At 63.2% G+C, this 27,394-nt stretch overlaps 2 protein-coding genes across 12 annotated transcripts in view; one reads left to right on the top strand and one right to left on the bottom strand.

Annotated features, from left to right (window-relative positions):
• Positions 1-4,498, top strand: part of KCNAB2 (potassium voltage-gated channel subfamily A regulatory beta subunit 2) — a 61,203-nt gene extending 56,705 nt beyond the window's left edge. For 5 of the 9 annotated variants that reach the window (XM_037062094.1, XM_037062092.1, XM_037062089.1 and 2 more), the window contains 6 exons: positions 1,165-1,285; positions 1,378-1,472; positions 2,307-2,427; positions 2,772-2,860; positions 4,007-4,089; positions 4,378-4,498. In XM_037062094.1, coding sequence (XP_036917989.1) covers positions 1,165-1,285; positions 1,378-1,472; positions 2,307-2,427; positions 2,772-2,860; positions 4,007-4,089; positions 4,378-4,384 — 516 coding nt within the window. In that variant the 3' untranslated portion in view covers positions 4,385-4,498. Of the gene's footprint in view, positions 1-1,164; positions 1,286-1,377; positions 1,473-2,306; positions 2,428-2,771; positions 2,861-4,006; positions 4,118-4,377 lie in introns of those variants that run through there. The other 4 variants (XM_037062093.1, XM_037062091.1, XM_037062095.1 and 1 more) reach the window with 1 other exon arrangement.
• A 3,358-nt stretch (positions 4,499-7,856) lies between these two features.
• The window catches only part of CHD5 (chromodomain helicase DNA binding protein 5), a 54,346-nt gene continuing 34,808 nt past the window's right edge, over positions 7,857-27,394 (bottom strand). The window contains exons 22-42 of one of the 3 annotated variants that reach the window (XM_037062083.1): positions 26,182-26,306; positions 24,915-25,146; positions 24,627-24,737; positions 24,114-24,286; positions 23,615-23,789; positions 23,139-23,231; positions 22,872-22,960; positions 22,523-22,656; positions 21,986-22,130; positions 21,437-21,596; positions 19,353-19,432; positions 19,005-19,137; positions 16,013-16,114; positions 15,278-15,415; positions 14,911-15,019; positions 13,437-13,569; positions 12,909-13,104; positions 11,986-12,149; positions 11,756-11,870; positions 11,599-11,651; positions 10,619-10,642 (exon numbers count right to left, since the gene is read on the bottom strand). In XM_037062083.1, coding sequence (XP_036917978.1) covers positions 11,644-11,651; positions 11,756-11,870; positions 11,986-12,149; positions 12,909-13,104; positions 13,437-13,569; positions 14,911-15,019; positions 15,278-15,415; positions 16,013-16,114; positions 19,005-19,137; positions 19,353-19,432; positions 21,437-21,596; positions 21,986-22,130; positions 22,523-22,656; positions 22,872-22,960; positions 23,139-23,231; positions 23,615-23,789; positions 24,114-24,286; positions 24,627-24,737; positions 24,915-25,146; positions 26,182-26,306 — 2,615 coding nt within the window. In that variant the 3' untranslated portion in view covers positions 10,619-10,642; positions 11,599-11,643. Of the gene's footprint in view, positions 10,643-11,598; positions 11,652-11,755; positions 11,871-11,985; positions 12,150-12,908; positions 13,105-13,436; positions 13,570-14,910; positions 15,020-15,277; positions 15,416-16,012; positions 16,115-19,004; positions 19,138-19,352; positions 19,433-21,436; positions 21,597-21,985; positions 22,131-22,522; positions 22,657-22,871; positions 22,961-23,138; positions 23,232-23,614; positions 23,790-24,113; positions 24,287-24,626; positions 24,738-24,914; positions 25,147-26,181; positions 26,307-27,394 lie in introns of all 3 variants that reach the window. The other 2 variants (XM_037062084.1, XM_037062082.1) reach the window with 2 other exon arrangements.

The raw sequence follows: 27,394 nt of genomic DNA, 5'->3' as shown, positions 1-27,394 counted from the left end.
ACACCCAAGGTCACACAGCTCATGCTGAGATGAATGCCCAGGCCACATCGCTCAGCATGTGGGTGGCTGCTGGGACCCTGAGCACCCACCTTGTAATTCACCATGTTTCCCCCTCACTGGCCCTTCCCCTCCACGGAAGCCTCCTAGGCCAGGGACAGCAGATGCTCCTTGCTATTTCTGGGGTATCCCAGAAGGGTCAGCGGGGTGGCCCTGTGCTCCTCAGAAGCAGGCACATGGGTGGGGGTTGGGGCTGGTGGGCTGAGGCCTGGGGCCTCTCTTCCCTCTCAGGCTGACCTACCACCCTCGTCTCCAGGACCCTCTCAGCCTCAGTCCCTCCCAGCCCCCCAAAACCCCTGCACCCCAGTGTCCCAGCTTTCCACTGCATCTAAGAAATGCAGCGGGATGTTCACTTCTGGCTAAGTGCAACCCTGGCAGCCCCGGCACCGTGCGCTGTGGCTGCGGCATTCGTGAGCACGTGCGTCCCTCTGTGGCTGCCCGGGGCCTGCAGGGTCTTCTCCCCGCTTCGGTGACGGGAGAGCCAAGCCCCGGCCGGAGGGGAAGGCCTCTCAGGCCGGCAGATGGGCCGTCCCCAGGGCCCGTCTGCAGACATCGGCCCCGGCTCGCAACAGCCAGCCCTGTGGAGTGGAGGCCGTAAGCCTCACATCCCAGAAACGGGCTACTGCCAGCCACTCTGCCTCCCTTGACCTAGTGGTTTCTGTCAGTGCCATCATCCCGGGTCCAGGTCCCAAGTGACGGTCATGACAAAGGCCGAGGCCACACGGCCAGCACGCGCAGAGTGCTTGCCCGCTGTTGTAAGTGCTGCAGGTGCCACTGGCCCCTTTGAGCCTCGTGACAGATGGGGAAACTGAGTCCCATGGGAGTGAGCCCCTTGCCCGAGGCCCCCTGGCCAGTGATGCCAGAACCCAAGTCTCTCTACCAGGCTGTGCTTCCCCTCAACCCCTTCAGCCTTGGGGTCAGATGACCCATCCCCTTTCCCACCTCATGGCGGGGACCTCACAGGCTCCCAGGAAAGCCGAGAGGCGGAAGGGGTGGCCGGCCCCCGGGCAGCCTTCCCTGGGACGCCTCCCTGTCTCTCCCTGATGCCCAGGCGGCCCCTACGCCCTCTGCTGGGCGGGGACCGTCACGCCCTCTTTGCGTCCTCAGGAGGCCTACTCCGTGGCCCGGCAGTTCAACCTGATCCCGCCCATCTGCGAGCAGGCCGAGTACCACATGTTCCAGCGCGAGAAGGTGGAGGTGCAGCTGCCCGAGCTCTTCCACAAGATTGGTGGGCGCCCCGCCCCTTCCTGGCCCCTCCCTGACCCCCCACCCCCGCCCCAGCGACCCAGAGCTTGACCTCGCCTGGCTCTCCTCTCCCAGGAGTGGGTGCCATGACGTGGTCCCCTCTGGCCTGCGGCATCGTCTCTGGAAAGTATGACAGCGGCATCCCGCCCTACTCGAGAGCGTCCTTGAAGGTAAAGGAGGGGACGGGCACTTTGTAGATGAGAGGCCTGGGTGCTGGGTGCCCTTCCCCAGACCCCTGCCCACAGGGTGGCTCAGCCTACGGGAAGTCAGAGTCCTGGCTGGCCTGAGCCCGTGGGTGGAAGAGCTGCCCACCCGTGGGACAGTCCCAGGAGAAGAGGTCTCTGCACCCCCCTGACATCCTCCTCAGTTCCACACTCACAGCCTGGGCTGGGTCCACAGGTGCCTTGGGATGCCCCTCCCCCCACAGCCATGCTCAGGGCCCCGGGCGGCGGGGCCCCAGGCGGCAGAGCTCCCTCAGTTACCACTCAGAGGTGACCCCCCAGGACTAGTCCCCCCACCATATACCTCTAAGAGGGGACTCAGGGAGTCTCCAGAATGCAGGGTCTGGGGGCAAAGCAGGCAGAGAAAGGGCAGGCCAGGGCAGGTCCAGCACCTGAGTCTCTGGCCCCGGTGCAAGGGCGGATGGCCTGCCCCCTTACTCCTCCACACACTGCAAGGTCGGGGAGTCCCTGGGAAGCACTGCAACCCCCATGGTGGGGGCTGGCCGACCCCACCCCTCGGTGTTGGAACGACGCAGCCCCTCCCCTCCCAGGACACCAGGCCTCCTGGGAGAAGGGGGCTCAGTGGGTCCACTGGCTCAGGAGGCCCAGTCTCCTGGAGGTACCCACAGACAACGGGCTTCCCACCCTCCCAGCTACGCCCACAGTGGGACATGGTTGGGCAAGGGGGGTGCAGGGGGAGGTGCTGGCCTGGCTTCCAGTGGTCAGCCACCTGCCAGGTCCAGGTGACCCGCCCTCACCTGGTTCTCCCCCACCCCCAATCAGGGCTACCAGTGGCTAAAGGACAAGATCCTGAGTGAGGAGGGCCGGCGCCAGCAGGCCAAGCTGAAGGAGCTGCAGGCCATCGCCGAGCGCCTGGGCTGCACCCTCCCACAGCTGGCCATAGGTGACGGGGCTGGGGACGGGGGCAGGGTTGGGACAGGCCAGGAGTCCCTGATGCCTAGGCCACCCCCTTTATCAACCAGCCATGGGAAATAGGAGTTCCACACTCATGGGGAGAAGGTGGGCGTCCCTGAGCACTTGGGCCACCTCTCCACGGGGTGTCAGTCTGTTCCGGGCCTCCCCCAGGGCCCCCCACCCAGCACTGCTGAGCACTGGGCTGGCCAGGCCCCTCCCAAGTGCTCCCAGACCCAGAAACTGGGTGTCTCTGGCCCCGTGAGGGGCAGGGCAGAACCAGAAAGGGTGCCTGGCATGGTGCATCTCCCTCACCTCTGGTCTTGCCACCCCCAGCCTGGTGCCTGAGGAACGAGGGTGTCAGCTCCGTGCTGCTGGGCGCTTCCAGCACAGACCAGCTCCTGGAGAACATTGGAGCAATCCAGGTGAGCAGGGGTCCTGCAGGGTGCCAGGCCCCGGGTCCCACCAGTCATCCGTCCGGCAGGGACTTGCCAAGCACCTGCTACGTGCCAGGCACACGGGCTCCGTCAGCGAGCCACCACACAGCCCTCCTCTGGAAGAGCTGGTGTCCTGGCCGGAACAGACAGTACACAGGGAATTGAGGAGAGAACCAAGGGGATGAGAGTAGGTGTCAGATCGGCGCTGGCTGGGCTGGGGGGCAGCTGGAGCAAGGGCGGGGTGTCCGGCGAGGCAGAGTGGAGATAGAGCCATGGGCCCAGGGGAAGGGGCCGTCAGGGTGGGCTTGGGGAGAAATGACATGGGAGCAAAGCCTTGGAGGCCGAGGAGTGGGCAGTACAAACACCCGGGGAAGAAGCATCCAGGCATCGGGAACAGCCGATGGAAGGTCCGGGGCTGGGGGTGAGCTCGGCAGCCAAGCCTGGGGGGTGGGGCAGGCCGGAGCAAGCAGCCCCAGGGGACACCCAGTCCTCTGAGGACTTTGGCGGTGATTATGGGTGAGGTGGGAACCCCTCAATCCCAAGCAGAGCAAGGGCAGGGTCTGACTTAGGGTTTAAAAGCGTCCCCCCTCTCTCTCTGGCTGCCAAGTGGAGGAGAGACTGGGGAACAGGGAGATGTGCTGGGAAATGACAACAGGGGTTGGGGGTGACCCTGGTAGTGGGGATGGGAGAGGTGGGTGCACCCCGGATGTTTGGAAGGTGGGCCGGCAGAACTGGCCGACATACTGGACGTGAGGGGAGCGCCTCAAAGACACCCCTGGGTTATGTCACATGGAAGGCAAGTGGAGAAGGCTGGGAAAGGCAGTTTAGGGGGTGGAAGTCAGGGGTCTGACCGTGGAGTCTGCCCTTCATGCCTTCCAGAAGGCTCTAGAGCGCTCCGGAGTTTGAGGGGCCAAGTATAAACCAAGGCAGACTTCCTCTCCACCCCAAACCTCTGGGAATCAAAAGCCCCGGGGCCCCAACTGCGACAGCTGCAGCTCGTTCCCACGGGCCTGGCCAGGGGGGTGGGAGCACGTCGCCCTCCTCCCCGCCCCTCCCCCTCCCCCTCCCCCTCCTCCTCCCCCTCCTCTGGCCAGTCCCACTGGAATTCTGATTTGCTCTTGTCTTGGCACATAGGTCCTTCCCAAACTGTCGTCTTCCATCATCCACGAGATCGATAGTATTTTGGGCAATAAACCCTACAGCAAAAAGGACTACAGGTCCTAAGACGCCCCTCGGCCGGCCAGGACACTTNAGCCCCGGGGCCCCATCTGCCACAGCTGCAGCTCGTTCCCACGGGCCTGGCCAGGGGGGTGGGAGCACGTCGCCCTCCTCCCCGCCCCTCCCCCTCCCCCTCCCCCTCCTCCTCCCCCTCCTCTGGCCAGTCCCACTGGAATTCTGATTTGCTCTTGTCTTGGCACATAGGTCCTTCCCAAACTGTCGTCTTCCATTATCCACGAGATCGATAGTATTTTGGGCAATAAACCCTACAGCAAAAAGGACTACAGGTCCTAAGACGCCCCTCAGCCGGCCAGGACACTTTCCCTCCCCCCGCCCCCCGAGTCTCTCTGTTCTCCGCTTGCTTATGCTGTTTTGAAGCCAAGTCTGGAATGTGGTTTGCATCAAAAAGACGACCATGCGCCAGCGTGTCATCGGGAGGCATCCCGGAAGCCGCTGCCACACACCATCCACTGCGTCGAGGGACCCACAGCAGGCCGGGGAGACCGTGCTGAGGGTCAGAAGGGCGGTCTAGAGGCCCCGCCCAAGCCTGTAGCTTCTGCTCATCTTCCAAGAAGAAACCAGCTCATTTTCTCCAAGCCAGGGCCCTTCTCGGAGACCCCTAAAGGCCTGGCCAGGCGGACCAGTGGGGCCTAGGGGCAGGCAGGGCCAGCCTCCCCTCTACCAAGAACCCCACCTGGTGTTGGGGGTAGGGAAGAGGAAACCCTGTCCAATCTTCCTGTGGCATCCCCTCGGGGGTCTCCCACTGACCAAGGACTCCAGGTACTTTCCAATGGGCCCGACCTCAGATGCTTCCCCACCCGTTCTGCGCCGCCACCTCCTCCAGGGAGTCGTTGCAGGGGGCCCTCCATGCTGTCCCTTAACCCCTGCCTCCTCCCTGCCTGACAGGGGTGAGGATCCAGGGGGATCAGCTCTGCAGTTTGGGAATGGGCTCCAGCCTGGGTCCCTCCAGGGCCCTACCTGCCCTCCCCACCAGGCACCCGGCCACTGTCCCTCTGTCCTTGCCCCAGCGGCCCCGAGGTTGCACGTGCTGAGCTGGACAGTGGCTGCCAACCACTCGAGGGAGAGCGGGCCTCTGCCCTGCACAGGGCGGCCTGGGGGTGTGCAGAGGGAACAGGCTCAGACCCTTTCGGGGTGGCTGCGGGTCTGCACACCCAGCAGCAGCCCCACGGTGGAGGCAAAGACCCCAGGACCCCCCCAGAGGAGCCCCTGTGAGGCCTCGGACCATGTGACGTTCGCATGTCCCCCTCTGGGGTGCGAAGTGTCTGTGCTCAGAGCTTGTGACCTGGGCAGGTAGGCAGCAGTGACACCCCTGGGACCCCTCGTGCCCTGGAGCAGACTGGGGGCAGAGAGGAAAGGCAGGGCAGACTGCCGCCCCCCCCCCGCACCCCCACACCTCATGCCCAGGGGCAGGCACAGCAGGCCCTGCTTTCGGAGCAGCTGGGGCCCCCGCAGAGGCTGCCGTTCTCCAAGGGCCGCCAGCAGTCCTGGCTGGGCTGGGCTGGAAACGCTTGGAGAAAACCTCACAGGCCGAGAGCAGGCAGGGCGGACAGCTTTCCCCACTGCTGACCTTTGCACTGACCCTGGAGTCTAAAACCGTCCCCGTCCTCGTCAGGCGGGCCTTTGGGCCCTCAGGGCTCTTCTCCAACCAGTCTTCTACAAGCTTCCCCCAGGGCAACACCTGTCCCAGCCCGGGTGCTGCCACGGCCCTGTGCTGGGCCTCATGCCCTGCGCCCAGTGGGCCAGATTGCACCCCCTCACTGGGGAGTGTGGCTGGGCCCCTCCACACTGCTGCCCCCAGACCCCCTACTGTTGGAACAGGGGCCAGGCTGGCAACAGGCCAGCGGTGGGGACAGCTGCCCCGAGAGCCACCNGTCAGGCGGGCCTTCGGGCCCTCAGGGCTCTTCTCCAACCAGTCTTCTACAAGCTTCCCCCGGGGCAACACCTGTCCCAGCCCGGGTGCTGCCACGGCCCTGTGCTGGGCCTCATGCCCTGCGCCCAGTGGGCCAGATTGCACCCCCTCACTGGGGAGTGTGGCTGGGCCCCTCCACACTGCTGCCCCCAGACCCCCTACTGTTGGAACAGGGGCCAGGCTGGCAACAGGCCAGCGGTGGGGACAGCTGCCCCGAGAGCCACCCCTGGGAAGGCCAAGCCCCTGTTGGCGGCTTAATGGCCAAACGGAGGGAGACAAGGGCCCCAGGGCGGAGCTCAGCAGGGCCCAGCAGCCCCGGCCCCGGGGCTCTGTCCGCGGCCTGGGTCTGAGGTGTGCCGTCCCTCCATGCCCATGCTTCCGGGGGACGGCCCCTCTACTTAGGAGCGCGCCAGAGCTGGGCAAAGGAAGCTGGATGGAAGCCCAAGGGCAGTCAGAGCCTGGAAAGCGGGGTGAGGTGGTCCCAAACCGGCCTGGGCCTGCACAGGGTGGGGCCAGCAATACAGAACTAGGCCCCAGGACTAGCCCAGGGCCGGGTCGGTCTTCCTTGTGAAGGACAGAGCCCTGCCATCTCCGTCCCACACCTGCGGCGGGAGCCAAGGCCCCGAGGCGTGCCGGAGAGGGCTCCCGGGGCCTCTGTCCTCCTCCAGTCCTGTACATGACGCGCTTTTTCTCACCTGTCTCTTCGATGACCGCGGTCCCTCAGCTACGCACCCCTCCTCTGCAGGCGAGACGGCCCGCGCCTCATGCTTCCAAACGACACCCCAACGGGGCACCGGCACTGTATTTATGGAATGAGCAAATAAAACCCAAGCCTGTTGGGTCCATGGCTTTCTGCTCCCCTCATTTCCGGTGCTCAGCACTCAGGGCAGGGCTGGGCAGTTGGGGGGGTGAGGGGACTGCAACCACCATGGAGCACACGGCCCCCAAAGCCTGGAGCCAAGGGTGGCCATGGAGGAGAGGCAGGGGTTGGGGACCGAGACCATTAATATCTCCCACCTCCCCACCCCCATCCCGGTCTCTCTCGACATACACTCTGGCTGCTGGGAGGATGCTGTGCCTTCTAGGGACAGAGGCTGGGGCACAAGGGGGTCAGTGGGGCGTGTGTTTAGGGGTACAGGTGGGAGGAGAAGGTACCACCCATGTACACCCCTCCTCAGGGTGCTCAGCCCCATCAAGCTGTGTCTTTCAGTGGGGACGTGGCTTCAGGTGACATCCCATTCCCCCCACACCCTCTCCGGCCCCCAGCCCTCACTAGATGGGTGAGAACCTCCAGGAAACACTTTGATTCGGTCCTTTCTCAAAGGATTTATTAAAACACAGAAAACCAAGACATACACGCAGAGTACAAAGTGAAGGGGGTCGTGTCCCCGACAGCCTGCCGAGTGTCCCAAGCGTCCCCCCAAGGGTGGGACAGGTCGCCGATTACAGGGGCTCAGCTTCCGAAGCTCCAGCCCCACCCCCAGCTGGGACCCTCCCTGCTGGGACCCTCCAACCCGCCCAAAGCATCCCCAGCCCCTTGGCTGGCCTGGGACTGTCCCAGGGCAAGGGGCCCGGCCCCTCCTGTGGACCAGATACTGCCCGGGGTAGGGGTCCTCTCCCTCGTCTCCACATTCGGGGGCTCAGGCTCCCATCTCGATGTCAGGGGTTCAGGACACACACACACCCAACGGGCCCTTTCTGGGTTATCACACCTAAAAAAATACTTTGTCTAAAAAAAAATCTGAAAAACTAAGAAAAAACTCCAAAACACAACGCCAATGACTTTGGGCTGATAGACCACAACCTGTAAACTTCCGGAAATATAAAATGGGGCTGAGCCAGCCCCTCCGTGAAGACGGTGGGCGGGCACAGGACAACCACAGGTGTGGTGGGGAGACCCTAGGCCGGAACCTCAGCCCCGGAGTCCTGCCCGAGCCCCTCCCCTGCCGCCTGCTCCCATGTCCCCGAGCCCCCAGGCCCACAAGAGCCCTGGAACCCGACACCTGGGAACAACGGTGTCAGATGTCACTGGGGCAAAACATAGCCAACTCCCCGCCTCTAGAGGACCCTGGAAAGAGACCCTTGATGGAGGCGGCACCCACACTAGCAGTGGGTGTCAGCCACTGCTGGGCTGTGATTGCAGGAAACAAAGGAGCTCCTGAAGGCGGCCTGCAGGGTGGGTCTCCTGCCGTGGGGCCCTGGGATGTGCTTCCGGGGTGGGCATGTGTGAACGGTAGCCATCCGCACTTGGTCCGTCAACCCAAGCTCCCCTGGTCAGTGAGGAGCCCCACAGGCGACACTTTCGGGGACTGTGGCCCAAAGGTGGCTCAACAGAAAGCCTGCTCGGCACTGGTTTAAATAATAAGGTGGCTGGAAACAAAAGCGCTGGCCGGCACGCTGGGGTTCCGACGGCTCGCCGTGACCCTCATTCTGCCTGCGGCGAAAACCAAACCCAGCCGGAGATGCCCGCCCGCCGCCTGGGGCGGGGACAACTGATAAACCAAGAAGAACATATTCTTAAGATCCTTTCTCTCTCCCAAAGCAGTCAGCAAAACTCACTCCCCAAAGTCCACAACCCCCTCCCCGAGCCACGGGGCGCCGGTCACAGAGGGCGGAGCCTCTCCGGAAACCAGGGTGCAGGGCCGGGCCGGCTGTGGGTGCCTGGCTGCAGCCTGGTGAGAAGAGCCCAGGGGGCCCTGGTAAGGCTGAGGGGGGGGGTGGGTAAGATGGAGGGGACGGCGAGACAGAGGACCCTGGGAGGAAGGGCCGGAAGGGAGGGACCACGGGCCCGAGCCGGAGCAGTGGAGACACAAACCCTATCCCACTGCTATGTGCCTCTCAGCCTGACACTCGGAACCATCCACCGTGGCCCGCAGAGGCTGGCCCTGCTCCCAACGAGGCCAACCACAGGGAGGGGAACATCTCAGGGCCCCGGGTGGAGAAGGGCTTGTGGCGGTCCCCTCACCTGTGGCCTGAGGCAGGAGCCTTTGCAGGGAGGCACTGGTCGGGGGGACACAGACACATGTGTGAACCACAGTGAGCGGGACAGACCTCACTATCTGGGGGGCGGGGTCAGCTGCTGCCACACGTGTGCCCTGCAAACCTGCAGGCCACTTCCGGGACCCGCCATGTCAGGCCTCGGTCTGCCTTAGAGATCTTGATCAGGATGGAATACAGCACTGCCCAGGTAGAAGGGGCCGTGGGGGTCCAGCGCTCCAGGGTTCAGAGAGAACCATTCACAGATGTGGACATCTGGGGCTCCATGAGGGCTGGCCAGTCACCCAGCTGTCCTCAAGGTGAGCCGCCAAATCCTGGCCCCAGTCCTGGCCCCGGGAGCTGAGCCCAACCCCCTCCTGGCACCCCACTCCCAGGCCCAGCTGGCCTATCACCCGAACAGCATTCTCTCCCAGGGCATCTCCCCAGGAAACCCAAGGCTCTGAAATCCAGGCTGGGCATCAGACAGACAGGCCCGGGCCAGCCCACCCCGACCCCACACCTGGGGCCGTTCCTGGGGACCACTGGCAGGGCAGAGGAGGGCCGGGACACGAAGCCTGGGGTGCCCCAGCAGGGACAGTCCTCTGCCCCCAAGCGCAGCTCTCCCAAGCCCTCTGAGCACACATCTGGGGCATCGGTGGCCCCACGCTGTGACAAGAGCCTGGGTCGAGGCATCTCCACAGACAGAGACAGGGATGAGTCAGTGCTCAGGGACCGCCTGGCCCCTCTGCACCCGCAGGCCCAAACACGGCGCGACCGCCTCCCGGGCACAGGGCAGGGCCAGGGCCCCTGCGCCACCTGCCACGCGGCCGTGGCCGCTCAGCTCAGATGCCAACGACAACCCGCCCTGACCACGCCCAGCAGAGGGCGGGGAGGAAGGCTCCACAGCCAGTCCCTATGCCGTCCGCATGCTGGAGCTCCTCCCCCACCCCAGGACCGCAGGCTGACAGAGTCCAGGAACAGACATTTGCTGACGCCCCTCCCCCAAGGGGACCGCACACACCTGGTGGCCTCTGGCCCTGGCAGGAAGGGGATGCCCTGTCCTAACTCGGGCATCAGTCAGGTCTCCACCACTGAGCTGGGCAGTGGCCCCTCAGTCCCGACCTGCCCGTCACTGGGGGCTCCTCATGGGCAGGGGGCAGAGCAGAGGGACAGGTGGGCAGGGGCGCACCGAGAGCTCCGGGGCCGATGCGACACTTCGTCCTCCCAGCTGGGCCGAGTCCAGGGCAGCGGCGGGGCTTCCGGGGGCTCCGTCCGGCCTGGGGCCCGACAAGAGACAGAGGCGTGCTGCTCCTCCGCACACCACTCAACTTTCACCAAGACAAACTCGTTCAAGTCTTCAATAGGAAAGCGCAAGAGATGTACAAATAAATGGAATCTCCTCTAAGAAGTCGCTGTGGCAAAGGGGGCCAAGGGGCGCGTCCCGCGTGGTGTGGGTGCGACGCTGGGTGGAATGCTTGGGTTACGACGAGGTGGCACTTCTGGGCTCCGGCACAGCCAGGCCAGCCACATCCCCCATGCAGTGGCATCACTCTGGTTCCCTTTCTGTCCCACGGTGACCACGGCTCCTAAAAAGGCGGCAGCTTTTCTCTCCTATGGGGGTCGGGCAGCTGGCCCGGTAGGCGTGGCTGTGAGAGGCAGGTCATGGGTTACACACATAGGCAGGCAGTCAGGTCTCCATCATGGGGGACATCCCACATCCTGTCACTGCCCCGCCCACTGCCTGTCACGGGCAGCTGCAATCAGAGGGGACGCCCTCGCCAAGACCCCCCAGAGTGCCCAAGAGGGTCCTAGGAGTGGACAGCCCCCAAGGGCGACCAGCCCGGAAACCCCTCCCCTCTGCGGCTTCACCCTGGAGCAAAGTTTGTGCAGGACAAACAGGGCTTGGTGAGAGCCAGGGTGAAGTGGAGTAAGTGCCCCTCTCCTGGCCCCACCCCAACCCAAGCCGCCTTCCTGGTCCTGGGCAGGGAGTACGGGCGGGACAAGAGGCAACGTCCTGGGGTGGCCACCAAGCAGGGCCCTGGAGACAGGAGGAGAGTGGAGGCAGGGTTCCGGGCTGGGGACAGGCAGTGGCCCCTGATTCACTGCCACAGACACACGTGTACACAGAGGCGCACACCCCTCTATGACCTGGAGACCCAGGCAGACACGTTGCTCCCAAGACAGCCCCCAGGGCCCTGGCTGGTGTAGCTCAGTGAATTGAGCGCGGGCCTGCGAACCAGAGGATCGCAGTTCGATTCCCAGTCAGGGCACATGCCTGGGTTGCAGGCCGGTTCCCAGCAGGGGACTCACGGGAGGCAACCATACATTGATATTTCTCTCCCTCTCTCCTTCCCTTCCCCTCTAAAGATAAATAGATAAAATCTTAAAAAAAAAAAAAAAAAAAGACAGTCCCCAGGGCAGAGGAGGCTGGGGCGGGGGCTCCAGGCACGCTGGCGAGACCCTCAGAGGCCCGGAAGGCAGTGCAGACCCCAGAGCTCAGGGGCGTGAATCCGGCACGGGGACCAGGCCAATTCTGGCCAGGCCTGACCTGCCGAGCCGAAGAGGGCGAGGGGGGCACGGGGGGGTCCAGGAGTGGCCTTACCTCAGCTGGGAATGAGCATTGCAAGAGAGGGAAGTCACGGGGCAGCTAGATGTCTGTCAGAAAGAGAGGAAACCTCGGCTTGCCCAGGGCAGTGGCGGGCCGGCAGGGCCCCAGGGGGCGTCTCCTGCATGCTGCCCAGAAGCAGACGGGCACCTACCAGTCACATAGGGCCCCAGGGGCATCTGGTTGTAGTTGACAATCCCTCCCGGTCCAGGGCCCCGGAAGTTGGGCCCAAAGCTGCTGTTGTACATCTGGGAGGAGCCGAAAGCGCCCTGGAGGCAAGGACTCGGGTTTAAAGGTCACAGTCCCATACCTGGGACCCCGAGCCCCGAGCCCCGAGCTGGGTGCTCAGGACGCGCGGGAGGGACGCCGGCGCGGGGCACTGACCTGCTGGATGGTGGGATCGCCAGCTCGGTTCGTCAGCCGGCTCAGGATGCTGCGCTCGGACATCTGCAGGCGGGCGGCCACCGGGGGGATGCGGGACAGCATGGAGGGCAGGCGGGTCACATCTGCCTTCATGTCGCTCAGCAGCTCCTCCAGCTGGTTCAGGACTGCGGGAGGGAAGAGGAAGGGGCGGGCAGCCCACCCCGGCTGGTGCTCACTGATGAGGCTGTGTCACTGCCCTGGGGGGGGGGGGGGGGGGGGGGGGGGGGCCCCCCCTTCCCCGCCTTGCANCGGCTGTGTCATTGCCCTGGGCGGGGGGGGGGGGAGCGGGGCGGGGGGCAGGACACTCCTTGCCTGGCCTTCTCAGGCCTGCAAAGCAGAGACTTGCCACCAGGGAGAAGACTGGGGTCCCCATTGCATCTCCCAGGGGCCCCTGGGCTGCAGAGAGAAGGGTGAAACCCTCTGAGCCAACACTGGGCTTCGCGCCAGGCCCCGGCCCGTCTCCCAGCTCCCAGGGAGGTCTGCAGCCCCCATCCTCCCCTGGGGACAGGGTGCAGGGGGCACACCGGCAAAGAGGCCTCAGGAAGCCTCTCCCAGACAGAGCGGGGGCCAGTGAAGCCAGGGAGCCCCGTCCCCGAACAGCCTGGAGCTTCCTGAAGGTTTGGAGAATGAGGGTCAAAGGTCTGAATCCTGGAAATCTTGGGCAACACCTTCACCTCCCAGAGTTTCAATGTCCCCATCTTAAAAACAGGGTCACAAACCTCGCCACTTAAGGATATTAGGAGGATTACAGAGATAAGGTATTCAAAGTGACAAATTTCTGGCAGGTCCTGAGGGACAGGCCCACCCAGGCCAGGAGGCTCCACCCTCCGGGCACGGCCAGGAGGCAGCGGCCCGGGGCAGCCTGCCCGGAGCAGCTCGCTCACCCTTGTGCAGGACAGCGTTGGCAGGCTTGTTCCCAGCCAGGGACTCCTTGGACAGGTGCTGGTGGCTCTCGGCAAGGCACTCCACCTCGGCCAGGCGGGCATTGAGAGCCATGGCTGGGTGGTTGGGGTCCTGGGTCATGTTGAGGTACGCGGCCCTCCGGAGCTGCTCCTCAATGACCAGCGCCTGCTCCAGCAGCTGCAAGGTGGGGCAGGGCGGACTGAGCGTCTGCCTGGCCCCTTCTCCACTGGCCCCCGGCCCCCAGACCGAGGCTCTGGGCAGAAAGGAAGGAGGACACACCCGCAGCAGTCCCTCCTCATCCGATCTCGGCCACGCCTTGGAGCCCTCGCCGAGCGGGTTCTCCGCGCCCAGCACCCAGGGCAAGGCCCCAGCACCCTGTTAAATGACTGACTAAATGACCCCCCCTTCATGGGAGCCTGGCTCCCATCCGGATGCATGGGGAAGGGGTTGCTACTCACTGACTCCCTACCCCGCCCCCCTTGGAGCGCCCCACCCCCGCAGCCTCTGACCTTGAACCTGCGGGCCAGAAACTTGTTCTTCATCTCCAAGTAGTTGCCCTTGTGGATCTCAGACTTGAAGGGCTCGTTGAGGATCATGTACCTCGGGTCGTTCTGAATGTCCTGCCAGCGTGCGTAGCCGTGCCTGGGTGGGCACCGTTAAGGACAAACTTGGCCATGGGGCAGGGGGGCCTACGCGGGTTCAGAGTGCCGACTGCGTGTTCTCAGATGAGTCATTAACCTGGGCTACTGCGTGAGCGCGTCGATGACAATGACGTGACCATCAGCAGACACCCACAGGGGCCCACAGGGGCACAGACACAGCCCGGAGGCCTTGCAGGGTCAGCTGCTCCTACACAACCCAAGTGAGGGAGGGCGAGGCTCCAGTTCTACCTTCACGACCTGTCGGGACCTCGCCTGGATGTAGGGTCTTTGCAGAGGTACTCGAGTTAAGAAGGGGTCGCACTGAGACAGGGTGACCATCGGCCCAGTGACCTGTGCCCTTGAAAGAGGACATTTAGACAATGGCATGTAGACACTGGGAAGACTGGGGTGATGTACCTGCAAACCAAGGGGTGCCAGGGAGTGACAGCCACCACCAGAGCTGGGGAGAAGCGAGGAAGGGTCCCCCCCAAAGCCTCCTCAGGGAACAGGAGAGGCAGAATATCAGCTGTCCAAGGTCCCCCGGTTTTGAGAGTCAGGCAGCCTGGCTCCGACACCTCGGCCCCGGTGATGGGGATCAGCCGACTGTGGCCCACAACCCGGTTTTGTACACAAAGTTTTACCGGGACACGACCCCACTCACTGAGTTACATACTGTCCGCAGGCCCCTGAACACTCTCTCATTCTCTGGCTCTGAGCGGGAGCAGCTCGCCAGCTGCTGCCCGCAAAATCCCCCTCCCGTAATGGCAGCTGGCCCTGCTCAAGGCTGGCATGAAGACAGCTGGCAGGGGCCGCCCCCAGGTCACCAGGCAGCCCCCCCTTGCCTCCAGGAGGTCTGTGCTCAAACGTCCCCGTCCCTAACCATCCCACTGGAAACGCGATGCAACCCCCATCCCACCAGCAGCCTTTGCCCTTCCCTGCTTCACCAGGCTCTGTTGGGCCCCACACTTGGCTAACTTATGGCGTCCTCCACGCGCCCCAGCAGGGTGTGAGTTCCGGGGAGACAGGGGTTGGGGGCTGCTCTGTTCACAGCTGCCTGTGGAGTCACAGGAATCGGCTGTGACTTATTAGCTGTGTGGCCTTGGGTAAGTCCCTTGGCCTCTCTGAGCACCCATCTCTGCCTCTGTAGAAAGGGAATCACAGTGCCCCTCACGGGAAGCTGCTGTGAGGATGGAACATTGGGAGTAAAGGGATGAGCCGCTGCTATGGTCGCCGTCACCACCACCATCTTCACCCCCGGGAGGGAGGCCCTGGACCCTCCCCTACATGTCTCACGCCTCCCCCCGAGGTCTACAAAGGTTTGGCCAGGCTGGGCGGACGATACGTCACGATGCCCGCCAGCAGCCAGTAGTCGTGGCGCCGGTGCCAGATGTCGTAGATTTTCCCCGAGGACACAGCTGCACGCTCCTCATTCTGCCACAGCGTGTGTAGCTCTAGGAAGCAGACAGAGGGACAAAGTGAGGTGGCCCCCAGACCCTCACCAAGCTGGGCCCAGGAAAGCCTGTCCTCCCTGCCTACCATCCTCCTTCTCCTAGAGGTTCAGTGTTACCAGAAAAGGTTATACAGGACTCTTATCAACCACTCACACTTTAGTATAAAATAACCGTCTGCCCAGACTCCCGGGACCCAACAGTCAGGAAGGCTGTGACACCCACGACCCCGGCTCTCTACCCACCACCCCGCCCCAATACCTGTGAAGCCCCCATCTGCAATGTTGAACATGAATTTGAACTTTCCATTCTTGTCTTCTTTCTTCCCCTCCTCATCTTCCTCTTTGTCCCCATTTTGCTGTGTTTCAATGGGCTCCTTCTCCTCAACTTTGGTGTCGTCTATAGGAGGACAGACCCACCCTCATTCAGCATCCCAAAGGCCCTGCCCAGGGGCCTCTGTCTGCCGAATGCTGGGGACCCAAAGGCAAGTGAAGACACGTCTCCCCACCCCACGGCTCACTGCACAGAGGGGTGTCACACAGACAAACCAGCAGCACCCATCCCCACCTACGCAGGCAGGGCTGGCTCCTAGCCCGGGTGCCTCTGCCCCACCGCATCAGGTCACTTGTGAAAAGGGCAGCTTATGTTCAAGAACAGGAGTAGGGCCTTAGGGGTCTGACCACAGGACAACTGCTCCAGAACATTCCATCACAAGAGGTGCACAGGGCTTCCCACTGAGCCCCAGGGCTCCAGACCAAGCTCCACGGCAGTTTTCCTGACGAGCCTTCCTCTTGGCTGTGGCTGGGCCAGAGGAGGGGTCGGGAGAGAGGAGCGGGGAGTTCTGTCCCCTGCGGGGCTGGTGAGTCTCGGCCCCCACCCACCAGCTCCAATCAGGGCCTAAAGCGGAAGGGACAGTGCCCAGGAGGCTGCAGAAGTCCCAACAGGGTCCAGAAGAACACCTTCAAGAGACCAGGGGGCCCAGGACAGAGCACGCACCAGAGCCCAGACCTGGCCTGAAATCGCTGCTCTCCCCTCTGCCGTGCGCCAGGCTCAGCTCCAGCTTGTCCAGAATCTTCTCCTTCTCGGGGAGAGCCTCTTCTGTAAGACATGAGGGGTGCCCAAAGTCGGGGGGGTGGTAAGGGCGGAGGGGACTCAGCTTGGTGGCTTCCCAACTCCACACAGAGCCCGACCCACCATTTTACTCAAGAGTCTGCAGGGATCATCCAGGAGCACTCCTCTGGGGAGGCAGGATGGGGGCACGGACTCCCCATCCCAGCAGCGCCCCTCCCCCCAAACGCTCCCCACCACCGTGGGAACCACCGCTCTCCAAGTTCTTGGGCAGGGCAGGCCTTCGGGAGCACAAACCCTCCCACAATCGCCCAGGGATGTCAGCAACCACGCATCCCGGGGAAGAAGCGCACAGGTGAGCTCCCAGAAGAGGAGCAAAGAGTCAGGCGCCATAAATAGAAGGAATCGGCCCTGGCTGGCGTGGCTCGGTGGCTGGGGCGCCAGCCTGCAAACCAGAGGGTCGCCGGTTCGATTTCCCGTCCGGGCACACGCCTGGGTTGCAGGCCAGGCTCCCAGCTGGGGGCGTGCGAGGAGCGACCTATCGATGTTTCTCTCGCACGTGGATGTTTCTCTCCCTCTTTCTCCCTCCCTTCCTCACTCTAAAAATAGAGTCTTTTTAAAAAATAGACAGCTGGGAGCACTACACACTGTCACTGCGGATGTCTGAGATGCCCCTCGGACAGCCGGCCCTGGAGGACAGACCATGGAGGCTGTGCTGGATTCAATCTGAGAGCACGTCACACGCCGGGCACAGGAAACCTTAAAAGCAGGGTTCCCCGGGCGCCCCAACCTCATCACACCAGCCCTTCCCAAACAGAGTTTTCCCAGACTGGTCACAGGAAGGCACGCCGGAGACCGGAAGCTGCAGGGACTTCAGTGCACCGTGGCTGCCCTGCTGGTGGAGGGCTGAGCCAGGGCACAGGGCCGCTCGCAGGCGCCGCGAACAGCCCCAAGTGGGCAGCCGGCGAGGAAACGGGGCCTCGGGCCCCCAACCTCGAGCAGCTGAGGTCGCCCGTGGTCTTCTGATGGTAGAGCAGATGNAGAGTTTTCCCAGACTGGTCACAGGAAGGCACGCCGGAGACCAGAAGCTGCAGGGACTTCAGTGCACCGTGGTTGCCCTGCTGGTGGAGGGCTGAGCCAGGGCACAGGGCCGCTCGCAGGCGCCGCGAACAGCCCCAAGTGGGCAGCCGGCGAGGAAACGGGGCCTCGGGCCCCCAACCTCGAGCAGCTGAGGTCGCCCGTGGTCTTCTGATGGTAGAGCAGATGGAAAAGGCAGGTTGCCTATAAAAGGAGCAACTGCCCTGCGAGCAGTCTTTCTCAGTGGCACGGCTGAAGCCAGAATACGAAAGGAGAGACAGTTCCAAAGCGGTGAGGGAAAGCCCTGTCCCACCGTGACTTTTGCTAACTACTAGTCAAGAGCAAAGAGGAAAACAGCACACAGGAGGGGAGCGTGTGCCGTTCACGGGAATGGGCTGCAAGTGCCAGTGAAGGTCGGTGGACTTTAGAAAGAAGGACATTGAACGCAGCAACGATGACCAAATAGACACATACAACACCGCTAAGAATGTGGGCGTATCTCAGTAAGGATGAAAGATTTAGAAATAAGCAAATTAACAAGCCTGGGGAACTAAAGCCCTGGGTGCAGGACATGGATGATGGAGAGAGACAGGGTCAGCGCTGAAGCCGTCTACGGCGCACGGGGCTCGGGAGGGGCGCACGCAACACCTTAGAAGCAGGAACTAGAACTAAGGACTCTCCAAAGGAGAGGAGGGGGAGAGGTAAATATAAGGAAAACTCGGTCACTCCAAGATACGACAGAGAAAGAGAAAAAAGGAGAAAAGGAGAGTGTACTATAAAGCACAGAATCCCATAGTAGAAATTCATCCAAATATCTAGCTTTTACGATAAAAGCAAAGGAATTACACTTGCCAGCTAGAGGGTGGAGATGGAGTATATACTAAACAAAAGAGAAATACAAAGGAGCCTCAATAAACCCTCAAGCAACAGGTGTCAGGAGGGATAAGAAGGTCCCTCCTTACGTAAGACTGTAATGACTGACCTAAGAATCAGAGGCACGCTTCATCGGAAAGTATCAAAAATCTGAACCGACAGGCACCTAACACCCCAGGCTCCAACCTAAAGCCAAGTCTGGCCCCTACGGGAGAAAGAGACCAAGCCCGACCCCAGTGAGAGATTTTTACCACAAGTGTCTCAGACTTGACTGATCAAAGCAAACCAAGAACGAGTAAGGATGTAAGAAATACGAACAACGTCGTGAGCATTGCAAACTGGAACCTGGCACCCAGCAACCGCAGAATAGTCTTTTCAAGCACACACGAGCGTTTACAAAATCCGACCCCGTGAGGCCGGAAAGCCCGTTTGGACAACGCCGTACAGAAACCACCTTGCACGCCCTGGCTGGTGCGGCTCAGTGGACGGAGTGCCAGCCAGTTCCATTCCCAGTCAGGGCACATGCCTGGGCTGCCGGCCGGGTCCCTAGTAAGGGGCATTCGAGAGGCAATAACAGATCGAAGTATCTCTCACCATCGAGGTTTCTCTCCCCCTCTTTCTCTGTCCCTTCCCCCTCTCTAAAAAAATAAGTAAATAAAATCTTTAAAAGAAAAGAATGCCATACAGTTATGTTTTTAGGCCACAAATGTAAATTGAGGTAGAAGTCACTAGTGGGAAGAAAGCTCACAAATTGCCAAGCTGTGTATGGTAGGAACAGTGAGAACCCTGAGGACAGACCTGTGCCCTGGCTCTCCCGGGAGTCCCGACGCACTGGGCCGGAGCCAGCACAGTCCGCCAGGTGGCCAGGGCGAGACCGAGGGCCACCCGGCCTGCCCGCCTGCCCTTCCCTAACCCGGGGCGGATGAGGCCAGAGCCTGAGCAGGGCGGGGGCGCTGAGAGAAGCCCGCACCTTTTGGCAGCTGCTCCGGGGAGGGCTGGGCCTTCTCTGTCTCCTCCAGTCGCTCCTCTCGGGCCCTCTCCTTGCCATCTGAGCTCTCATGCTTGTCCTCACCCTCCACTCTGTCCGGGGCCGTTGGCAGGGCCTAGGGAGGGCAAGCAAGGGCCTCAGTAGGAGTGAAGGGCAAGGAAGGGGCCCTGGGCTTGGGCCCACTCTCCTGGCTCCCCACGGGGTCTTCTGAACCCAGAAGCTCAAACCTGGAGCCAGGAGAAGCTCTGCGCCAGGCCCAAGGAGGCCCCCAGGTCCAGCCCCCACCCCACATCTATCTACCAGGGCCCCAGACACCAGCGTCGCCCACACCTGGATTTCTGGAGGCTTCTTCGGCTTCTGTGTCCCCAGCTCCTTCTCATCCATGTAGCCCAGCTGGGCTTCCATTTTGTCTGGAAGATCAGAGGAAAGCAGTGAGCCACGTGGGCTCGGGCAGGGAGTGGGGTGCTGGAGAGAGGCGGGGTCTGGCCTCTAGGAGGTTCCCCCGGACCAGGCACCGCCAGGAGGAGGACAGGACCCCGAGGTGAGTCAGGGAGCCCGGGCCGGGCCTGTGATGCAGGGGTCCCGGGAGGACCTCAGGCCCAGGGAGGCCACAGCCAGGGGCTGCCAGGCAGGGCTTCGCCCCTTGGGCCATCCCACCTGGAGGCAGGACAGGGGGCGGTGGAGGCCTGGACCTCAGGGGAGCCAGCGGCCGAGGAGGGCCCCACCCTGGGGCCAGCCGATAGGCCGTGTGCCTCCTCCACGCCAAGTCAGCTCCCAACACAGCGCCAGTGGCAGTGACTCGTGTGCTCCAAGTGGCCCTGGGATGTGGGCACTGTCCCATCCCACATCACAGATGAGAAAATGGGCTCACAGGGTCAGTGACTTGTCTAAGGTCACATGGGGCCAGGAAGCAAGCCCAGGAGTGTCCACCTCCAGGGGGCGCACCATGCCCAGAAGCAGAGTGTCCTTGGAGGCGCCAAGCCTCACAGGGCCTCACCTGTCCCCTGGGGACTACTTCAGGTCCGCCCCAGGCCTGAGAGGGCCAACTGAGAGAGGATCTGGCCCAAATAAACACACCTGCCACTGAAAAGACTCTCGGAGAGAAGTTACCCAATCAAAGATGGGCAAAGGGCCTGAAAGCCCTTTCCCCAGAGAAGACGTGCAAGCAAGCACGAAGATGCTCCCTGTCTGCGCTGTCGGGGAGACGCAAATCCAAACCACGGAGAGATCCGCTCCCCACCGCGGGGCGGCCCGGCATGAGCGCAGGGTGGCCTGGCCACTGTGCAAACGACAAGTCACACCCCATGACCCCCGCAGTCCAGTCCTAGCTACGCAAGAAAATGAACACACACATCCACACAAAAACTGGAACACGAATGCTCGTGGCAACATTATTCACCACAGCCAGGAAGAAGAAAGCACCCACAATCCACCAGGTGACCAGCGGACGAGCAGAATGTGGTCTGTCCGCACGGTGGAGTATCACGGCCCATGAGAAGGAAGGACGCTCTGACACACACCACGACCGGAAGGGACCTCGGAAACATTGCACTGCGTGAAAGAAGCCAGGCACAGCCCTGGCTGGTGTGGCTCAGGTGGTTGGAGCATCGCCCTGTACACCAAGAGGTCACGGATTCAATTCTGGGTCAGGGCACATGCCTAGGTTGTGGGTTCAGTTCCCAGTCAGGGCACATGTGAGAGGCAACCAATGGATGCTTTTTCTCTTTCTCCCTTCCTTCCCCTCTCTCTAAAATCAATAAGGGTGTCCTCGGGTGAGGATTAAAGAACGAACCACGTCTAAAGACCACATATTGTATGATGTCATTTAAAAGAAAGGTCTACAGCCCCGGCTGGTGTAGCTCAGTGGATTGAGCGCGGACCTGCGAACCACACGATCGCGGTTCGATCCCCAGTCAGGGCACATGCCTGGGTTGCAGGCCAGTTCCCAGCAGGGGACTCACAAGAGGCAACCATACATTGATATTTCTCTCCTGCCCTTCCCCTCTAAAGATAAATAAATAAATAAATATTTAAGAAAAGAAAGGTCCAGAACAGACAAATCCACAGAGCCAGAAAGTAGATTAGTGGGTGCCGGGGGCTGGAGTCGGGGAGCAGTGGGAGGTGACTGCCAATGGGGACCCCTTTGTTCTGGGGGTGAGAGAGGCGGTCGAGGCACATCCCAGGGAATACACTAGAATAGCAGGCTGTTCAAGCAGGAATGTTGTGATATGTGAATTACATCCCAAAGCCGTCACTGAAAAGAAAAACTCTCAGGAGACACCACGTCTGCAGGCAGAAGCTTAGGGGTGGGGCGGGGGGGAAGCCGTCCTTCGAGGAGTGCAAGGGACTCGGTCCTCTGCGGCCTCTCAGCCTCCCTCCACCCAGGTGCCCTCCCCGCTTGTTGGAGCTCAGACCTGGCAGGCCCAGCGGGGTGGGCAGGAGGTGAGCAGGGCTGGCAGGCACGGGCGTGTTGGGGTCCGAGGAGATGACCTCGCCCAGCTTCTTGCCCTCGGACCCCTCGGGGATCAAGTCCGGGGTACTGTACTTGCCGTTGACGTGCTCAAACTCCTGAACCTGGGGCCGGGTGGGGGGAGGGACGGGGCAGAGCAGTGGGTCAGAGTTAGTATGGTGGCCTCAGAGCTGCCGGTGCGAATGGGGGTGTCCCGGGCGTAGGGCAGATGCCACCTCTGCCCAGGGGTGGCCAAGCCAGATGGACTTTCGGCTGCAAATGCCTGTGCCGAGCCCCTCGCCAGCCCCAGTCTGTGCCCTGTGCCATCCTGACCTCCAGCACCCCCAAACCACTGCACAGAGAGGCATCTTCAGGCGGCCTCCCCAGCCTGGCTCAGACCCCGGGCAGCCGTGGGGCCCTGAGCCAGGCACTTGCCCCCTGCCCCTCACCCCCAGGAGCATGCCAGGCCACGGGCAGCCACCAGGAAGGGCCCACGAGAGGCCAACGCGCCCACCTTCTTCCTAACCAGCGACATGACGCCGATGCGCGTGAGCACGTGCTGCCTCGAGAGGCCCTCTCGGGGCACACCGTCCGCGAAGGTCTCCGCGCCGTCAGCCCCCGGCTCACACAGGTGGCGCATGAAGAGGGACACATAGGCTCTGGGGTGGGGGGCACTGGGGCTCAGGGAGTGGGGGGCCGGCAAGGACCCTCGGCAAAGGCTGGCGGGACCCCCGGGGAGACCTCCTGGCTGGAATCATCATCCATCACCTGCCTCCCCACCAGGCCCCCTGGCTCCACCCCAGGGAGGGGCCCCTCCCAGGCCAGCCCTTGCCCTGGGCCACCCAGACCCCTCTTGCCACTGTTCACCCGGTGGCTCTGGGGAGGGGGACGGTCCGCGTTTTTCGCAAATCAGCCCTGCCCCGGCGGGGACCCCAGCCACCCAAGGACGGGACGGGAGTGACCGTCCAGGCGCCCTGAGCCCAGGGGGAGCAGAGACGCTATCAGAGGCGGGGGCTGGATGGCCAAAGCCTGGGCCCCTCAGCCCCTTTACCTAAACTCCTTCTCACTCTTTCCCCGAAGGTCCCGCACCAGCCAGTGGGAGTTGAAGGCGTCCTGGGGGGGCATGCCCCAGCGCATGATGGCGTTCAGAAAGGCCTTCCGCTGTCGGGCATTGAAGCCCAGCACCTGGGAGGGGCGGGGAGCAGGGGGGAACCAGACCCAGTGTCTGTCCCAGCCCCGCCTCCACCTGGGGTGACCCTGGGCAGACCCAGCCCTTCCTGCCCCCCACCAGACCTCCGGACCCCAGGGCCGGCCACAGGGCTGAGCTCTTTGTTCTGAGAGGGCATGCGATAAACCAGGAGAAGGGGAGCTGGGGATGTGGGGGTGCGGCCGGGCCCCACCTCAATGTTGCCTCCGACGCGGGCGAGAAGGGGCGGCAGGGGCTTGTCCCTGTCACTCTTCAGCTGCCTCCTGGACTGACGCCGACCGCCTGGGAAGTCCAACAGGGAAGTCCCTGATCCCAGCCTCTCCGCCCGCTCGCCCAGGACTGAGACCCCTCAGGACGGCCTCCGAAGCTGCCCTCGGGCCTGCCCCGATGCCCCAGAGAACCCTGGGCTGGCCAGCCGCGCCCCGACCCCCAGCCCGGGGCCGCCGGCACTCAGACTCACTCTGCCCCTCCGGCCTCTCCTCAAAGTCCTCGTCCTCGTCCTCGGAGCCGATGGAGTATTCAGACTGGTTGTCCGAGAGTTCATCCTGCCACTCTGGGGGGCGGGGTCAGCCGAGGGCACAGAGTGAGCTCCGCAGGCAGCAGCCCCCCGAGGCCCCACCCCAGCTCCCCTAACAACGAGCCCAGCACCCGGCACTGCCCCTAAGGCTCTGGACCACTATCGGCCGTGTTTCGGGGACACTGAGACTTGCCCAAGCCACAGTGAAGTCCCTGGACCACCACCCATGTTGCTCCCCAAACACCCAACACCCCACACCTGCCCCCAAGCCCCACGTCTCCGGGAAGCCCTCCCAGCTCAGGCCATTCCCACACAGCTGCTGCCCTCCGGCTCCCCAGCACTTCCAGCCACGGGACGCCCTCTCTGACCCGGCAGGACCCAGACCGCGGAGGCCCTCCGGGGCCCAGACACGCACGCACCCTGGTCCTCCTGGGACGTGTCATTGTAGTTGACCTGCTTGCGGATGCGCTTGCCCTTGCCCAGGTTGCGGGCCAGGTCCTCCTGCTGCTGCTCATAGTGGTGCCGCAGCAGCTTCTCCCAGTAGTCTGGGTCCACGTTCTCCTCCTGCTTGATGATCTCCCGCTCCACCTCCTCCTGGACACGCGGGCACCGGGGTCCGGTGAGGGCGGGGCCCGCAGGTGGGTGAGCAGCAGGCGCAGGCACCAGGGGCTCAGTGAGAGGGCAGCTAGCTGGTGAGCACCTCTGCCCACTGGGAGACCTCACGTTGCCTCCACCACATCTCATATTTAGGGGCTCAAGGATGAACTGAAAGGCCTGCCTACTCCAGGAAGCCTTCCCTGATCTGCCTAGGTTCCGGCCCCCCCTACAGTCACCATATTCACCTGTTCACTCATGCAGGATGGTGGGGGGGCAGGGCCATGGTGGGTGGGGCTGGGGAGGGGGTGACCTCGGACTTACCACGCCGTCCTCCTCCCGCACCACGTACTGCGCCACCTTGAAGGAGCTCAGGTACTCGTTCATGTTCTGCAGCTCCGTGTCGTCCGTGGCGTCCTGGTTCCGGTCCAGCAGCTTGGAGATGGCCGCATCGTCATAGTGGATCACACTGCTGTCCTCCACGTCCTTGTTGTCCCCTGGGAGCAGACAGGGTTCAGAGTGCAGGCACAGACAGGAGCGCCCAGGTCAGTCACAGGGCCCCACGGAGACTCCCAACCGTAGCCCCCAGGGGCTGCCCCAGGGAAGAAGCACGGGGGCAGGGGGCGAACCCGCACTGGAACAGCCCCACTGCCTGCCCGCTGGCAGTCTGTGGGCTCGCCGGCGGTGGGGGGGTGGGGGGCAGGCAGGGAACACGACAAAACGCCAAACAGGTGATGCATGGCGGGGGGGACCCTTCTCCAGGAGCAGCCACGCACGCACAGCTGGGGGGGGCCGGGGGGCTGGGGGGGCCGGGGGGCTGGGGGAGCTGGTCCCTACCTGGCGGGGTACTGCCATGCTTTTTCTTGGCGCTGGCAGCCAGGGCGCCCCCTTTGGAGGACTGGACATCAGGGATGGGTGTGATGGGCCTCTGGCCCTGAGACATCATGCCTGTAGGGCAGAGGTAGTGCAGGCCTGGGGGACGGGGCCCGGGGACAGTGCCCAGAGACACCCCCCCAGCCAGGAGACAGGGAGAGGGCAGCAGAGGAGAGGCTGGGGGCTGGGGCAGGCCTTGGAATGGGTGTGTCGCAAGCAGCCCACCCCCCACCCGTCGCCCTGGACACCCACCCTCGACGTCGTCCTTGAAGAGCTCCTCTGTGCCGAACTTGAGGATGTCGTCCAGCTCCTGCTTGGTCATGGAGCCCGACTTGGAGCCCAGGCCGGGCCGCACCACCAGGTGGGTGAGCATCATCTTGCGCTTGGCCACCTGCGTGATGCGCTCCTCCACCGAGGCCCGCGTCACGAAGCGGTAGATCATCACCTTCTTGTTCTGCCCGATGCGGTGGGCACGGCTGAAGGCCTGGGGGCGACCTGCAGCTCAGCACCTGGGGCTCGGCCAGGGCTGGGGGCGCACGGCCAGGTACCATGCAGGGTGGGGGCAGTGCACACGAGTGCATCGTGGGCATGTTCTGAGTGGGACGGGCCGTGGAGACGTGCAGGAAGGGTCGCTGTGCTCACTTCCTGAGTGTAGTCTCACGTGGGCCTGACGCCCGTGCAGGTGGGACTCAGCGTGACTGTGGGGGGGGTGGGGGCGGGGTGTGTGCATGGCCAGTGTGTTGGATGTAAAGAAGCCACGCGGGGCTCTGTTGAGGGTCACAGGGAGATGGGCCAATAATGGGGCTGCTGGAGACCCACGATTGCCTCGTGAGGGCAGCAACACCCGGATGCTGCCCAGGCTGAGGCTTGGTGCCTTGGGTCCCCGCATGATGTGACCCAACGCAGTGACATCTTTGTGGGTGATTGTGCACAGGTGCACACACCTGTGCATCAGATACGAGCTCATGTTATGCCCTTAAGAGCGTAAGTGGTCAGCGTGTGTGTCCCTGCCCCAAGTGGGCAGCCAGGGGGCATCAGGGTGTCTCTGCTCCCACAACCCTCAACCTCCCATCCCTCCCATCCCTCCTCACCAACTTTACCTGCCCCCTCCTCCTTCTCTTCCTCCCCAAGACTCCAGCAGGCCTTGTCCCCCACTCTGTTCCCCCATCCCATCCCAAACTGGCCCCCTTTGAGTCTCAGCACTGACTCCCACATCTTGCCTCCCTTCACGGCCTCAGTCCTGAGGGTGGTGGGAAAGACCAGGGCTAGGCAGCCATACAGACTGCTGTGTGTCCTTGGGCATGTTCCCTGCCCTCTCTGGGCCTGTTTCTTCCTTTGTACAGTGAGGAGCTGGAGGGGCAGGCAAAGCCTCCACAGCCACTCCAGGCCCCTCTTGGGGCTAAGACTCCCCAGGGCTGGCCTAGGAGGACGTGACACCCTGAGACACTGGAGGGGGAGGAAGACCCACAAAACCAGCAGTGGTGAGGGCCCCCCAGGATTCGGCATCAGGGCCACAGACCTGGATGTCATTGTGTGGGTTCCAGTCCGAGTCGTAGATGATGACCGTGTCTGCTGTGGCCAGGTTGATGCCCAGGCCCCCCGCCCGGGTGGACAGGAGGAAACAAAACTGCTGGGCCCCGGGGGCTGAGGAAGAGAGGTGGGGGCCGGGCAGGTGAGTGAGAGGTGGGGGCAGGTGAGTGAGAGGTGGGGGCCGGGCAGGTGAGTGACAGGTGGGGGCAGGTGAGTGACAGGTGGGGGCTGGGCAGGTGAGTGATAGGTGCAGGCAGGTGGAGGGCGGCAGGAGGGCAGGAGGGAGACAGAGGGAAGCAGGGGTGGGGACCGCGACTCTGTTACAGACCAGAGAGAGCCACCCCCCATTCAGTGCCGTGAAGCCAGGGGAAGCTGCAGGGTGGGGACAGAGCAGTCCCCCCAGGCCCCCTGAGCTCCGAGCCCCAGCTGCGCTGTGAGCCCTGACCCAAGGGGGGAGCCAGACGAGGAGGAAGTCAGCTCCCCAAGTGCAGATGAACAAAGACCAAACTGCCATCAGCCCTCAAATACAGACAGAGCCCCCGACGGAGCCCTGGGGAGCTGGGTCCTCCGGTCCTCCCGGTCCCCCCGGCCCAGGGTGCTCACGGTCACAGCCCCAGGGCCCGGGCTGCCCCATAGTAGTCCTAACAGGTTCTCAGGCCCATCGGGGCCTCCATTAGGTGACCTGGGATTGACCCCAGCACCCACAGCAGCTGCAAACAGGCCCCGATCTGCCCGATGCCTCGGCCACCCCACTTCCACGTGTGGCTGGGCCACGTCCAGATGTTCTGGCTTCCCTGTCTGATACGAGCAGGCAGCAGAAACGGCTGTGTGGGGCGTTCACGCAGCGGGGCCCCAGCCCTGTTCTGAGCACGGAAGCCGGGAAGCAGCCACGGACCCCAGGGAAACAGAGCCCGCGGCTGCCTGCCGCAGGCCTGCCACGGAAGACGCCTGGTTCAGCTGGCCTCTCCCCCACGCCACGCTCCCTTCACTGCAAGCTCACTCCTGGCTTCCCCGCCCTCACCTCGCCTCTCCGGGCAGGAACAGAGCAGGCGGGCCAGTGTGATCACGTGGCCCTGCCCGTACACTCTCGGTCCTCCGGGAGCAGGCCACGGGAGCACGCACTCGGCTCTGGCCAGCACTGCTTGTATCTGGCGGCCTCCCTAGGGTCAACGTCAGGAGCCCACGGGTGCCAGCCAGCCCAT

This window comes from Sturnira hondurensis, unplaced genomic scaffold (genome assembly GCF_014824575.4).
Source record: "Sturnira hondurensis isolate 20B ecotype Veracruz unplaced genomic scaffold, ASM1482457v3 Scaffold0013931, whole genome shotgun sequence".
Lineage (NCBI taxonomy): Eukaryota > Metazoa > Chordata > Mammalia > Chiroptera > Phyllostomidae > Sturnira > Sturnira hondurensis.
The sequence above is the reverse complement of the archived record's forward strand: the minus strand, read 5'-3'. Positions and strand labels throughout refer to the sequence as shown.